Below are 13,517 nucleotides of genomic sequence, written 5' to 3' on the forward strand. Positions count from 1 at the left end.
AATTGGATGCTGGGGCCAGATAGATATTCCCACTCTGTCCTTACCAGCTGTGTGACATCTGGGCACCTCTTCACCTCTCTGCCTCAGTTTCCTTTTCTGCATAACAGGAATACTGTTAATAACAGCTTCAGATGATTGTGGCAAGGAGTGAAGGAGTTCAGGTGGTTAAAGGCCTTGGAACAATGCCTGGCACAGAGTGAGCCTGGACGGGCGACAGCACGTGCCATGAGGCACCTCCAGCCCAGGAAGACAGTAGGGTTCTAATGCCATGGCTCCCAAGCTTGAGTGGACATCAGAATTGGAGGGCTTGTCAAAACACAGTTTCCTGGGCCCCATCCCCAGATATTCCAACTGAATACATCTAGAGTAGGGCCCAAGAATTTGTGTTTCTAACAAGTCCCCAGGTGACAATGAGTCTGTGCTAGCTCCAGGATCACACGTTGAGAACCAGAAGTGAAGTGTGAAGTATGAAGTTTTGGTCGCTCAATTGTGTCTGACTCTTTGCAACCCCACGAACTGTAGCCTGCCAGGCTCCTCTGTCCATTGGGATTCTCCAGGCAAGAATACTGGGGTGGGTTACTATTTCCTACTCCAGGGGATCTTCCTGACCCAGGGATTGGGCTTGGATCTCCTGCACTGCAGGCAGATTCTTTACCATCTGAGCCACCAGGGAGACAGTATCGTCACAATTATCAAGCCCCAGATTCCAAGAGCGGCTGCTACGTGCCAAGCAGGGTGCTAAGCTCGTTTCCTGTGTTTCCTGCGGCTGAGGCAGTTGTGCTGGTGGTTCCATACTTCCTGAAGGTCTCCAGCTAGTGAATGGCAGATACACAGACACAGCACTTGAACCCAGACACAGCACTTGAACCCAAGATGGCCTGACTCCAGAATGACTAAACTCAACTGTCAACCAGCCTCAGGTCTTCATTCAGCTGGCATTTATGGAGCGTCTGATAAATGCTGCCTGCATAGAGCCCCGTGCAGTTCAGAAAGCAATTTCAAATACATTTCCTCATTTCATACACACAAAAGCCTGTGAAGTAGGTCAAGTATTAATATCGCCTGCCTTTACAAGGAAAATGTAATTACAGATGGAAATGAAAGCTGGGAGCTGCCCGGCGTCCCTCTCAGGATCGCACACTGGTAGATGGTGGAGGCCGCGTGGCCTCCCACGCTGCCGTAACCAGCCTCCTCTCGGGGGGGCTGGAGCGGGGGGCGGGGGGAGCTGTGGTTAGGGTGCAGTGGGCAGAAAGTGTAGACCCTGCGGGCAGCTACCTTCTGGCAGAGAGTGAGCTGTGGATAGGAAACCCATTTCCTGGATAATTCCCAGGCTCCAGTGACTGGGATGTGCCTGTGAGACGAGCACCCACTTCCCTGTGAGACTGTGAAAGGAAGGGGCACAGAACAGCCACAGTGGGGTTGAAGTAAGGGAAAAACCGAGCCATGGAGAGAAAGGAGGACTGGCGTGGCTGCAGAGGGGCTGGTGAGGTGTCCTGACAGAGAACTGGTAAGACCAAAGGAAAGAGGGAGGTGCAAACCCCCAGGGTCTGTGTGGCAGGGATGAGGGTAGGGTGTACAGAAGAGAGGACCCAGGGGGACCACCCGGGACCTGAGCCAGGTCCCCGGGGCTGGACTTGACCTTTCTCCTTCTCCAGCCACCCCAGGTGCCCAAAGCCCCTGCCCATCTCAGTTCCTCCCAGCCCTGAGCCACTTTTTCGGCACCGCCCCCCACCCCATCACTCCAATTGCTCTGTTTAGAGGAGCAAAAACCAGCCAGGTGTTACCAGGAAATAGTCTAATTAGCACTTACTGCTGACAATTTCGTTCTTTTTTTTTCTTCTTCTTCCTTTTTTACACTCTGGACATTTTTTATTCGCTAATCATCTCTCAGTTCAACCAGCGCAGAGCTGCACGCGATTTACCTTTTGATGTTCACAGAAGAGAACTCTTGAATTTCAAAGAGCGGGCAGGGATTCAGGGGGAGGGGGACGCAGATCGCGTGAGAAGCTACAGCCGTAATCAAACCTCATTAGAGGGTATTCTTCCAGCAAGTTTTCCTTCTCTCTCTGCCTCCCTCTCCCCCTACCCTCTGATTGGAGGGCTGGTTGTTGAGTTTGGCGTGTTTGCTTTCGATGATGGTGGTGAGGTTCCCCTCGCACCACCTCCTGCTCTCCGGGTGTTCACCTTCCAACAGCAGTGGGCTCAGGGGCTGGGGTTGGGGTTCCTCTCTCCACCTCACTCTAGTTGCCATGGTGAGAATTAAGGCTTCATAAATAAAGGTAGCTCCAGGGGAAGTTCTCCTCCTGGGAAGTCTCTGCATCTTGCTTTGAAAGGACGGCTCACCAGAAACAGGGCTTGGTGAGCACCTCTGCCAGGCCTATCTGAACCCCTCCCCACTACACACGGGGCTCTGGATGTCCTGTGGCAGGTGGCATGGGCCAGGAGTGTTTCCGAGGAACCACACGGTTTGGTGTGTTTAGAGAAGCAGGATGCAGCCATCTCAGTCAGGACTGAGCCTCAGAATAAACACGGAAACCTAGTCTTGCCTGGAGGCAACAGATTCCCAGCTCAGGAAGGGAGATGAAGTCAGTTCAAAAACCACCGCTGATCCAGAAAACAGTAATAATTGTTACAGCTTTTTATCACTGTTATCAGCAGACGCTGTGCTGAATGCTTTAGAAACGTTCCCCTTTAATTCTCCCTACAGCCCTATGAATGATGGGTACTACTCTCATTATCCCTGTTTCACGGATGGGAATACTTTACTGCACAGAGCAGGAAAGTAACCTGGCCAAGTTCACACAGCTTGTAGTAAGTAGCTCCTAGACCACAGCTGCTGAGGGCCGGGTTCACGTCTCCCTCGATCCGCATCACGTACGCAGTGCCTAGCACAAAGAAGGTGTGCACTAAACATCCTTGGAGGGAACGGTCATGGGCTAAGGTGCAGCTGCACTCTGGCAACACAGAGAGTAGCTTGACGAGGCCACTGCCCCTGGGAGGTGACCATCTGGAGGGGCCAGGAAACCAGCCCTCAGAGTCAGGCCGCCGTGAGAGATGCAGGAAGCTTCAGATACAAACGGCTGAGGGATCCCGGAGGAGGAAGCAATTCATTCTCACTAAGTGGATTGGAAAGCTGTTAGAGAGGAAGTGACATTTGAATGGGTCCTTGTAACAGACAAGGGGCATCTCACACTGTGACAGCAGTAGGGGAACCGGCCTCAGTTGTAAGACGCAGGATGTCTCCAGACAAAGGCACTGGGCGTGAGGAGGCTGGAAAGGGGGCTGGCTCCAGCCTGGGAAAGGCCTTGAAGAGCGTGCTGAGGGTTTGGGGTGTAGATCGTGGGGAGCCTTTTTGTCAACTTCTCTATTTGCGTTAGTGAGGGAAGTTGCACGATTGAAGATCAGATCTGTGCTTCAGACAGCTCACTCTGAAGGTCACAGGAGGATGGCCTGGCAGCAGGTCAGGCTACTGCAAAATAAACAGGCAGTGGTCTGTTCCCTGGTGGTCCAGTGGTTAAGAATCAGGCTGCCAGTGCAGGGGACACGGGTTCGAATCCCTGGTCCAGGAGAATCCCACATGCTATGGAGCAACTAAGCCCGTGCGCTGCAGCTATTGAACCAGCTGCACTCGAGAACTTGTGTTCCCCAGAGAAGCCACCATAATGTGAAGCTTGTGCACCACAAGGAAAAGTAGCCCCTGATCGTCACAACTAGAGAATGCCTGCCTGCAGCAAAGGAGACCATGCACAGCCAAAAACCAATAAATAAAATTTTTTTTAAAATATGTGTTTAAAAAACCAGGCAAAAGAGGTTGAACCAGAATGGAGGCATAAGAAGTGAAGGTGATCTGAGTGATATTTTCAAGGAGAACCAGCACATTCTGGGTCACTGGTGTGATTCAGGATTTCGGGGAGAGGGAGGGTTGTTGAGTGTGGCTCTGGAGCTCTGGGTGCTAGGTGGGTGCTGTGATATTCACCAAGACAACGCAGAGTTGTATCCCAGTGGCTCAAAGGTGAGCATGTGACCGGACAAGTTTTTGGGTTGCTTAGAGTCTTTATTCTTCAGATACAATGGCGTCTACTTAAAGCTCAAGTTGATACGTAGATTTGACTCCAGAAGTCACAGTGATCTTTCCTCTTTCCATCTCACAGCATATTAAACCGCACCCCTATGAATCTCATCCAGGAAATCATATTAGTGGATGACTTCAGCAATGACCGTAAGTACCACGGTTGTCCTGTGCTATGGACACAAGCGTCTGTTCCCAGGCTCTGTGTCGCGGGCAGAGGTGAACCTGCAAGTTCCCTGGGGATGGAGGAAAGCCTGGGTTTGTCGTAGGTGTGGAGGACATGGAGTGTCCTTGTGAATCAAGAAGTACATGAACCTTACGTTAGGGAAACAGTGTCTCAGGTCCTCTGCTATGAGTCTTTGAGGACCTAACCAGATCTGAATTGTAGATTCTTAATGGGGTCGGTGGGCTTCCCAGGTGGCGCTAGTGATAAAGAACCCGCCTGCCAATGCAGGAGACATAAAAGATGCGTGTTTGATCCCTGGGTTGGGAAGATCCCCTGGAGGAAGATACGGTAATATTCTTGCCTGGAGAATCCCATGGACAGAGGAGCTTGGTGGGCTACAGTTCATACGGTCGCAAAGAGTCAGACACGACTGAAGCGACTTATACACACATGCAATGGGGTTGGTATGTGTATGCGTGTGTCTCACTGCCCCCAACCTGCTGATGCATTCCTGGACTTGAAGAGACACTGCACCTTCAAAGAGCCCCCGAGCCCTGAAGCAATACCCGTGAATAGAGATCTCGACTCCTGTGCTCTGATAATCCACCAGCATGAGCCAAGGTCACCTACCCTCTTCCTCTCATTCCCATGGCAGGACTTGTTGGGGAACAGGGGGCTCTCTCTTTGGGACATCCCATCACTTGGCCATGACATAGTGAGCAGCTGCCTTCCAACTTTCCAACCACTGGTCATTACCCATCTCCTAGCTATCCTGCCCAAGAACCTGGGTCCCACCCAGGTTCACAGTCCAAGTCCACCTTCCCCGAGAAAGGCACGCGGGAGTTTTCAGATACCTGTGTGTTCAGTTTGACAGGGACGATCATTGCAGAAGTGTTGTTACACTTCAGGTATGTAGTGCTCAGGTGTGTAGGAATCAGGTAGTGCTGATTCCTGTCCAAGAGCTGTCATCACAGCCTGGGTGCTGCTGCAGGCAGTCAGCCACATCCAGGCAGAACCGCTTCTTAGTGATGAACCAGGGGATGCAGGTGATGGCCTCTGGGGACAGCTCTGAGTCCCAAGGGAGTGGAGTCTTTCCATACCAGCCTTGATGCTGAAAGTTTGACATAGGAGCCAGTACCACACAGGGGTCTACTGTCGGAAGGCTGGAAACCCACACACCTAAGATAGCCTTAGGAGCTTGGGAGTTATGCACAAGTGGGTCATGTACCAAATTCAGGGTGATCAGATCGGACTTGAGTTCTGAAACTCAGTGATCTGCTCTCCCTTCCCAAGTGTGGAAGGGGTTGGAGGCAGGGAGCCACTCATCGTGTCGGGAGGTAGCTGGTACTCAGGCTGGAGATTGGGAACACTGCTGAATTTACTTAGAAGCAGAACAGCTTCAGTGGTTAGAGCATCACCTCTGAAGCCAGCTGCCTGGCTTCAAATTCTAGACCTGTCACTGGCTCACTTACTAGCTATGTTCCTTGGGCAACTTATTAGCCTCTACATGCATCAGTTTCCATATAGAATGGAGATAACAATAACATATATATGGTTTATATGAGGATATAAATGTGTTGATACATTTGTGTGCTTAGAGCAGTACCTGGCTCTGAGGAAGCCCCTGTAAGTCTTTGTGGTCACTCCGTAGAGTCCAGAACTGAGCAGAGAAGCTAAAGGTTGGTAAAACCAGTGAAGCAAAACCACAACTTATGATAATGGAGTTCAGAGCCAAGAATTGGTGAGCCAGAAGAGTGCTGGGGCAGGCAGGCAAGCCAGGACAACCCAGGCTGAGTGCCTAGGATGGGTCTCTTGCTCAGCCCCACACATTTCCCCCATTTGGAGAGTTGAACCAGCTCTGTGTGATGGATATACTGGAGGGATACCCTGATAAATAGGGTCTCCTGTATTGAGTCCGTGAGCTGAAAGGAAACGCCATAGTTTGTCTCATCCATTCTCCGGCCTCTCAGCATCTTTTTCCTAAACCCTACCAAAGTGAACAAGACTCCCACCTCATGTTTCAAATAAGCTATAGAAAAGGAGAACTGTCCCCAGGTGACCATCTGGCAGTGTTCTAGCAAGTACGCAAGTGCCAGTGTGTGACTATCTTCTCCAGAGGCCCCCTTACAGCCACCTTGCAGAGACCAGGCCATACTGTATGTGGCTAGCCATGGTCAGTCAGCACCTTCCAAAGCCCACAGTACCCTGGAGTCAGGACAGGGCAGTGTGGTTGGGGGTGGGGATGAGAGGCAGGGTGCCTCACCTACTCTGCTGGTTCACCTCCAGCCCCGGGCACTCAATCACGTGACCTCTTGTCTTTGTAGCCGAGGACTGCAAACAGCTCATCAAACTGCCCAAGGTGAAGTGCTTACGCAATAATGAGCGGCAAGGTAGGTCTGCACTGTTGAGTGGGCCTGGGGCAGGGAGTGGGGACACGTTTGGGTGTGTGTTCAGTGTGGTCTCCTTGGATGATGGAGCGGTGGGGGCACTCCTTTGGCCGATTGTCCCTCCTGCAGGTTTGGTGCGGTCCCGGATCCGGGGTGCTGACATCGCCCAGGGCACCACCCTGACTTTCCTTGACAGCCACTGTGAGGTGAATAGGGACTGGCTCCAGCCCCTGCTACATAGGGTCAAAGAGGTAAGTGAGGTGTGTTCCGTGTCCCCCACTTTCTCCAGCTCAGCACTTCATATGTACCCACAGCCCCTTGGGAAGTGGAGCAGGGGGCAGATTGCAGTGCACATTTTATGGATGAAGAGACTGAGGGAGAGCGGCCTGCCTGGGGTCACGCAGCAGACAGTGGTGGAACAAAGCCCAGGATGTCTTCTTTGCCTCACAGTGTCACCTACAGCAGCCCTGCAGGTGGGGCACCAACAGCTGGGACATGACACACACAGCTTCCTGGGCAAGAGAACGGCCCGAATCAATTTTTCCCAGATGTTAGAAGGTTCCAGAAAGGGAGCCCCGATGAGTGCCATTTGTGAAAATGAGGCAGAAGAATTAACAGGGCCTTGTCACCCAGTTCCCGAGGCCGCCATTGTACCTCCAGCCATGTCACTTTCAGCCAAAGACCAAGACACAGGGGGCTGGATGCCAAGAGACCTGAATTCCTTGCCTCTGTCTGCCCTTATGTTATTCTAGAACTCTGTCTGCTTCCTCTCTCTGTGTCTCTTATTCTTCTTGAAAGTGAAAAAAAAATTTTTTAATTCGCCCATCAATATTTTATATCCCCCAAAATCTATCCACCCTCCACCCCTATCTACAGAAGGCCCTGCATTTTTAGATGCCAGTGTCTGTGACTGGCATTCATGCTGCTCATTATGCCCCCGAGTTACTGACTGTGCAGCTGCTCTGTGAAGTGGGAGGCCAGGTATTTTTTAACATATCCATTTCACACATGAGGGTACGGCTTCAGGGACAATGACATAACTTGGACTGATATTCCCTAGCTGGTACCACCAGCCCTGAGACCTTCAGTGTCGCCTCAACAGCATCTCCTTTGTGCTTTGTGCTGTGGTTATTTCCCTTCTCACTCTTCGAGGTGACTCCTTGACTCCTACCTGCAAAATGACAGTGTCAGGCAATGGAAGAATTGAGACACGTGAACTGCTCAGAATACTAAGAAATCCTTTCCAACTTTGTTCACCTGATGAGAGAACCTAGCTGGATGTACAGAGTTCTCACGCATGAGCCTGGATGTTACAACCCATCGCATGGCCACTTTCCCTAAAGTTGGGAGGGCTCATATACATTTGTGATGGTGAAGAGGTCTGGATGGAGACATGGTAGGTTATGAGCAGACCAGTCTATTGAGGGGCCTCACCAGGCACTGGAGGCCCTTCCAAGCTCTCTCTCCCTTGTGCTCCATCTGTAAATGCAGCCAGCCTCCCGGGTCTAATACTCTTCCAAAGTTGGGCTGTTCTCTCCCGCTGACTGTGTCCCGACATTCCCAGTGCTTCATCTCCCACCAAGTCCTTCCTGTCCCTGGATGCCCTTCCCTTCCTCTTTACCGCCCCTTGCTCTCCAGGGCTCATCTATGTCTCCTCTCCTCCAGGAAGACTTTTCTGACTGTGTGGCCAGCTAGGATCACTCCCAGAAAGAATTGTCCCACAATTTCCTTCTCTGGGTTTAGCTCTCTCTTTCTTCTAAAAGATTGCAAACCCAAAGAGGGCACCAATCACCTCCTGGTGATCCTAGAGTAAGTGTTTGGAATGATAATAAGAAACTAGATGCAGTGGGAAGTGATACACTTGGAATAGAAGGAAAATGTGCTTGCTTCCTGACTATAAATTAACAAACAGGTATTTATTGAACACTTGTTTTGGGCAGGGTTTTGAGGAAGAATTGGGGATGGACCACATAAAAGGAATCTACATCCTGCTTAAGTTCCCCAATCCAGAAGCTCTTCAAACCATGTCGTTTAGGGTTGTTATGGAGACTTCTTTACATAGTTGAGCTCAGTCTCTCCTCTCCTTGGGGGTGGAAAGAGGGGAGGTCAATGGGGAAAGAAATGTGAGAGGGCTGGGGATGGGGCTGAAGTTTCCAGCCCTTTAATCAGAGGGTTGGTTCCTCTATAAACCAGCCTCCATCTTCAGAGAGTCACCTCGTTAGTATAAACTTAGATATAATGAAAGAGGCTCATTATGAGAAGAAAAAAGGTTCCTGTCACCCCAAGTGAACGTGAAAGTGTTAGCTGCTCAGTCATGTCCGACTCTTTGTGACCCCATGAACTGTAGCTTCTGTTTGGATTTCTGTAGCTTGCTGAAATTCCTCAGGCAAGAATACTGAGGGGGTTGCCATTCCCTTCTCCAGGGGATATTCCCAACCCAGGGATCAAATCCAGGTCTCCTGCAGGCAGATTCTTTAGCTTCTGAGCCACCAGGGAAGTCCCTCCTGTCACCCCAATTAGTCAGGAACTTCCAAGAGTTTTAAGAGGAACAAAGGCCAAATATATTTCTTATTATATCACAGCACAGTGTATATTGCATTTTATCTATCCACTTATCTACTAATGGACATTTGGGTTGTTTCTGCCTTCTCACTGTTGTGAATAATGCTGCTGCGAACATTCATGTGCAAGTTTTCCCCTGAGTACGTGCTTTCAGTTCTTTAGGGGACATACCAAGGAGTGGAATTCCTGGGTTGGTGGTGATTAAGCGTGGGATCTGTGTCCCACATCCAAGCTGATGTGTCCCTGCAGGATGTCATCCTCAGGCAGCTTTAATGAACCTGGAGGCCCTTCCTTTCCCTGTGGCTCTGAGCCCACCTCAGAAGCCCTCTTTGAAAAATGTCCTCTTGTGCATCCCTGGCTAGCTTCACCTGCACAGCCATCCTCCTGTAGGAGTCATAGAGTCCCAGGAGTGAGCTCAGCTCCCAGGGCTAAGCTCCCAGTCCCCATTGCTGTCTGACCTAACGCTTTCATAGTGGAGGACTGCTCAGACAAACGCTGACTGTGGTCCCGCCCTGCCCCTACAGACCCCGACTCTTGATGATGAGACGGTTCTGCTGAGACACCCCTTTCTGGATGGGGAGTGTGGGTGTGTGTCAGCCTCTGTTTCCATGTCTTTGGATGTGTCTCATCTCAGAGTAAGACATGATTTGATCTTGTGAGCGCAAGTGGAAATTTTCAGCTGTAATTGGAGTTGGGGATTTTCGAAAATAGAGATAAGAGAGAGGCTGGGTTTGAGCTGTCAGAAGCTGTCCTCAGCTGGTGTTTTCCACATGGAAAATCTCCTTGATTTCCCTTCCTTCCCTTCAATTACTTGATGATACTTGAAGCAAGCACCACGTTGTTGGGTTTCTTTAAACAGAGTCTTCTTCCTTCTTCTCCTTATCTACATATTCCTTTAGTAGGAAAAAAAAAAGATTTTAAGAAATTTCCATCCCAATAGCATTTGGCAAGTTGATATAAATAATGGCTTACATAAGCTTCAAAGCCCTTTCCCATGCTTTCCTCTCTTGTTTCTTCCAAAAGCCCTGTGAGGAAGGCAGGATAGTTTTGCAAATTATAGATTGTTTTTGCTTCATAGATGAAGAAGCAGAGCTCCTCAGAGTATGCTGCTTTGCTTTAAGGTCAAATGTATCCTACATGGCAGAACCAGAATAGGAACCCAGGTCTCTGGCCCTGCTCCTGCTCCCCTATCCCTCCCTCCAGGCTAACAGAGACCCCGCACTGTCGTCCTCTACTCTCCTGTGCACCACCTTCCCCAGACAGCAAGGCCTTAATCATCTCTGTGCCAACCACAGTCCCTAACCCATAGTAGCTGCTCCAGTAATGCTGGCGGATGCAATGAGTGAACAGTCATCTCTGGAAGTCCCTTGACTGCCCATTCACAACGTGGTTTTGATTACGGTGGAGAAAGAAGAGACATAACTAGAGGGGTGATTGATGGCCATTGGCTCTCAGTGGGGGTTGGGGGTGGGCTTGGATTTGTGTGGGGGAGAGGGCAGGGCCTTGTTCTGGATCTGTCAGGAATTCCACCAGATGCTGCTGAAGCTTACCTGTGGACCTAGCCTTGAAGATATAGCCACTTGGGCACACAGGTATGAGCCTGTGGGGATCTGAGCATCTTTATGGAGAATACATCCATCTCTGGAGAAGGCAATGGCACCCCACTCCAGTACTCTTGCCTGGAAATCCCATGGATGGAGGAGCCTGGTAGGCTGCAGTCCATGGGGTTGCTAAGAGTCAGACACAACTGAGCAACTTCACTTTCACTTTTCACTTTCATGCATTGGAGAAGGAAATGGCAACCCACTCCAGTGTTCTTGCCTGGAGAATCTCAGGGACAGGGGATCCTGATGGGCTGCTGTCTATGGGGTCGCACAGAGTCGGACACGACTGAATCGACTTAGCAGCAGCAGCAGCATCCATCTCTGAGCCTACAGAAGGCGAGGCCATGTTGCTCAGCCATAATTGGCCCACCTGCTCTGTCTCCAGTGACTGACAGTGTCCTCAGAGGGAGTTCATAGTTGCCCTCTTTCATCCAGTGCCAACTGAACACCTGCTGCCCAGCAGGCTCTGGACTGGGGGGTGGGCAGGGGCTGCTGGGGAATGCAAAAATGGAGCAGATGAGACCCCCAAGGTCATTCAAGAAGCTTGTGTCCTGGCTTTAAGAGGTCATGTCTAACATCCCCTGCAGCTCTCTCTTAAGGTCTTGGCTCCACACATCACTTAGCCCTAAACATCCCTCTCTGCCTAACTGGCCCTCCATTGTGTCTGAACCAAGAAGTTGCCATGGCTAAGTTGTGATGGGAATAATAGAAGGATAGAAATGCTCTGAGAGAGCTTCTCAGGTAGCGCTAGTGGTAAAGAACCTGCCTGCCAATGCAGGAGATTTAAGAGATGCAAGTTTGATCCCTGGGTTGGGAAGATTCCCTGAAGGTGGGCCTGGCGGCTTACTCCAGTCTTGCCTGGAGAAACCCATGGACAGAGGAACCTGACAGGTTATGGTTTATAGGGTCACAAAGAGTCGGACATGACTGAAACTAGTTAGCACGCATGCATGCAGAAACCCTCAGAACTCACAGGAGAGTACCCAAGAGCCTGTCGTAGCCCTAGAGGCTGTGCCCATGGGTGGCTTCCGGGGAAGTCTGTGGCCAGAGTAAGCAACCAGCATTTTATTTTGCATTTCACTTTCCAAATATTGAGGAGAAAGTTTTTAGAAAACCAAAACAGGATTTCAGTTTGGGGTTTCTAAGACCACCCTCATGTTCAATAATTCACTAGATACGCATGGTTACTGTGCATTACCACAGAAGGATATGGATTAAAATCTGCAGCAGGAAAAGGTGCATGGGGAGAGTTCCAGGCATGATCATCCTAGAGCTGGTGTGTGGGCAGCACTTGATTCCTGCCACCAGGACATGTGGCAACATACATGGAGAACTGCCAAACAGGGAAGCCCACCTCAGCCTTGGTGTCCAGGGTTTTTATTGGAAGTCAGCCATGTAGATGTGACTGATCACTGCCACAGTCTCCATGCCCCTCCAGAGGTTAAATTGAGTTGGTACCACATGGCCCAAGGCTCTCACCACAAATCTCCTTGTCAGCAGAGTCTGATACAGCCCAGGGCTCCCAGGTAACCAGAGACACTTATAAGCAGAACAAGTCAAGGGCTTAGAAGATACCTCTTAGGGGCTGGGCAAGGGCTAAGGCAAGGGCTAAGCATATCTCTAGGTCAGTCCTTTGCTGCACAAGGACCTACCTAAGGATTCGGTGAAGCTGCAGAGGCCAAACTCAGCGGACAGAGGCAAAAAGAGGACTTTGTCAGCCCCACAGAAGAAAGTCAGTCTCTGAACTTCTGAGAACATTTCAGATTTCAAGTCAGGAGTGGGGTGTGTCTCTGTGTAGATAGTGGTGTGGGTGGGGGTGGCTGTGTGTGCATGCAGTGTGTGTACACACTTGGACACACGATGGCAGTGGCCCCAGAGCACTGTGGCAGCCAGTCAGATACGACACTGACTGTGCTGGAAGCATCTGTGTACATCCTAGAGGGGGAAGCAATGCACTGAAAATGAGCATTTCCTTCCGCGGGAGCCAGTGGGCTTCAAAGGCACCTTGTCACTCTCAGAATGAGTCCTGTATGGAAACTGAGGCTAGATTAAGTCTGTGAGCATCAAGGCAGGTACTCAATGATTCTGAGCTTAAAATAAGAAGACAGCCTCATTTAGGGGAGAGATTGAACCAGGAAATTAAATCGCTGCAAGAGAAACAGAAGTGCCTGCCCATGCTGACCAGGACAGGGAGGGGCAGAGGACTGGAAAAGTGGTACTGCCTGGCTGGTCCAGGCCTGTTGGCTCTTCCCAGCTCTGGAACTCTCATTCATCCTGCCCTTGGGGCCCAGTTTCCCCTCCTCCACATCAGTATAGGCGTGTTCACCCAGCAGTAAAGTGAAAGAAATGAAAGTGAAGTTGCTCAGTCGTGTCCGACTCTTTGTGACCCCGTGGACTGTAGCCCACCAGGCTCCTCCATCCATGGGATTCTCCAGGCAAGAATACTGGAGTGGGCTGCCATTTCCTTCTCCAGGGGATCTTCCTGACCCAGGGATCAAACCCAGGTCTCCCACATTGCAGGCATATGCTTTAACCTCTGAGCCACCTGGAAGCCCCAGCAGTAAGGAACCTTTTAAAACTACGTGTAATGCCTTGATGGCCCCTGAGAACCGATAGATTTGTCTTGCACATTTTGAAACTATCCCCTTGATGACTTTGCTGCCTATCAGCAGGGTAGCCTGGGGGAAAGAGCAAGTGACGAGCCTAGAAAGCTCATTGTTGTTTAGTTG

The 13,517-nt window shown here is 50.5% G+C and overlaps 1 protein-coding gene across 3 annotated transcripts in view; it reads left to right on the plus strand.

Moving 5' to 3' along the window:
• GALNT14 (polypeptide N-acetylgalactosaminyltransferase 14) overlaps positions 1-13,517 on the plus strand; it is a 215,694-nt gene that overhangs the window by 165,477 nt on the left and 36,700 nt on the right. For all 3 annotated transcript variants that reach the window (XM_070798931.1, XM_019970475.2, XM_070798930.1), the window contains 3 exons: positions 4,152-4,219; positions 6,560-6,625; positions 6,752-6,873. In XM_070798931.1, coding sequence (XP_070655032.1) covers positions 4,152-4,219; positions 6,560-6,625; positions 6,752-6,873 — 256 coding nt within the window. The remainder of the gene's footprint in view (positions 1-4,151; positions 4,220-6,559; positions 6,626-6,751; positions 6,874-13,517) is intronic.

Source organism: Bos indicus, chromosome 11, assembly GCF_029378745.1.
Source record: "Bos indicus isolate NIAB-ARS_2022 breed Sahiwal x Tharparkar chromosome 11, NIAB-ARS_B.indTharparkar_mat_pri_1.0, whole genome shotgun sequence".
In the NCBI taxonomy this organism is placed as follows: Eukaryota; Metazoa; Chordata; class Mammalia; order Artiodactyla; family Bovidae; genus Bos; species Bos indicus.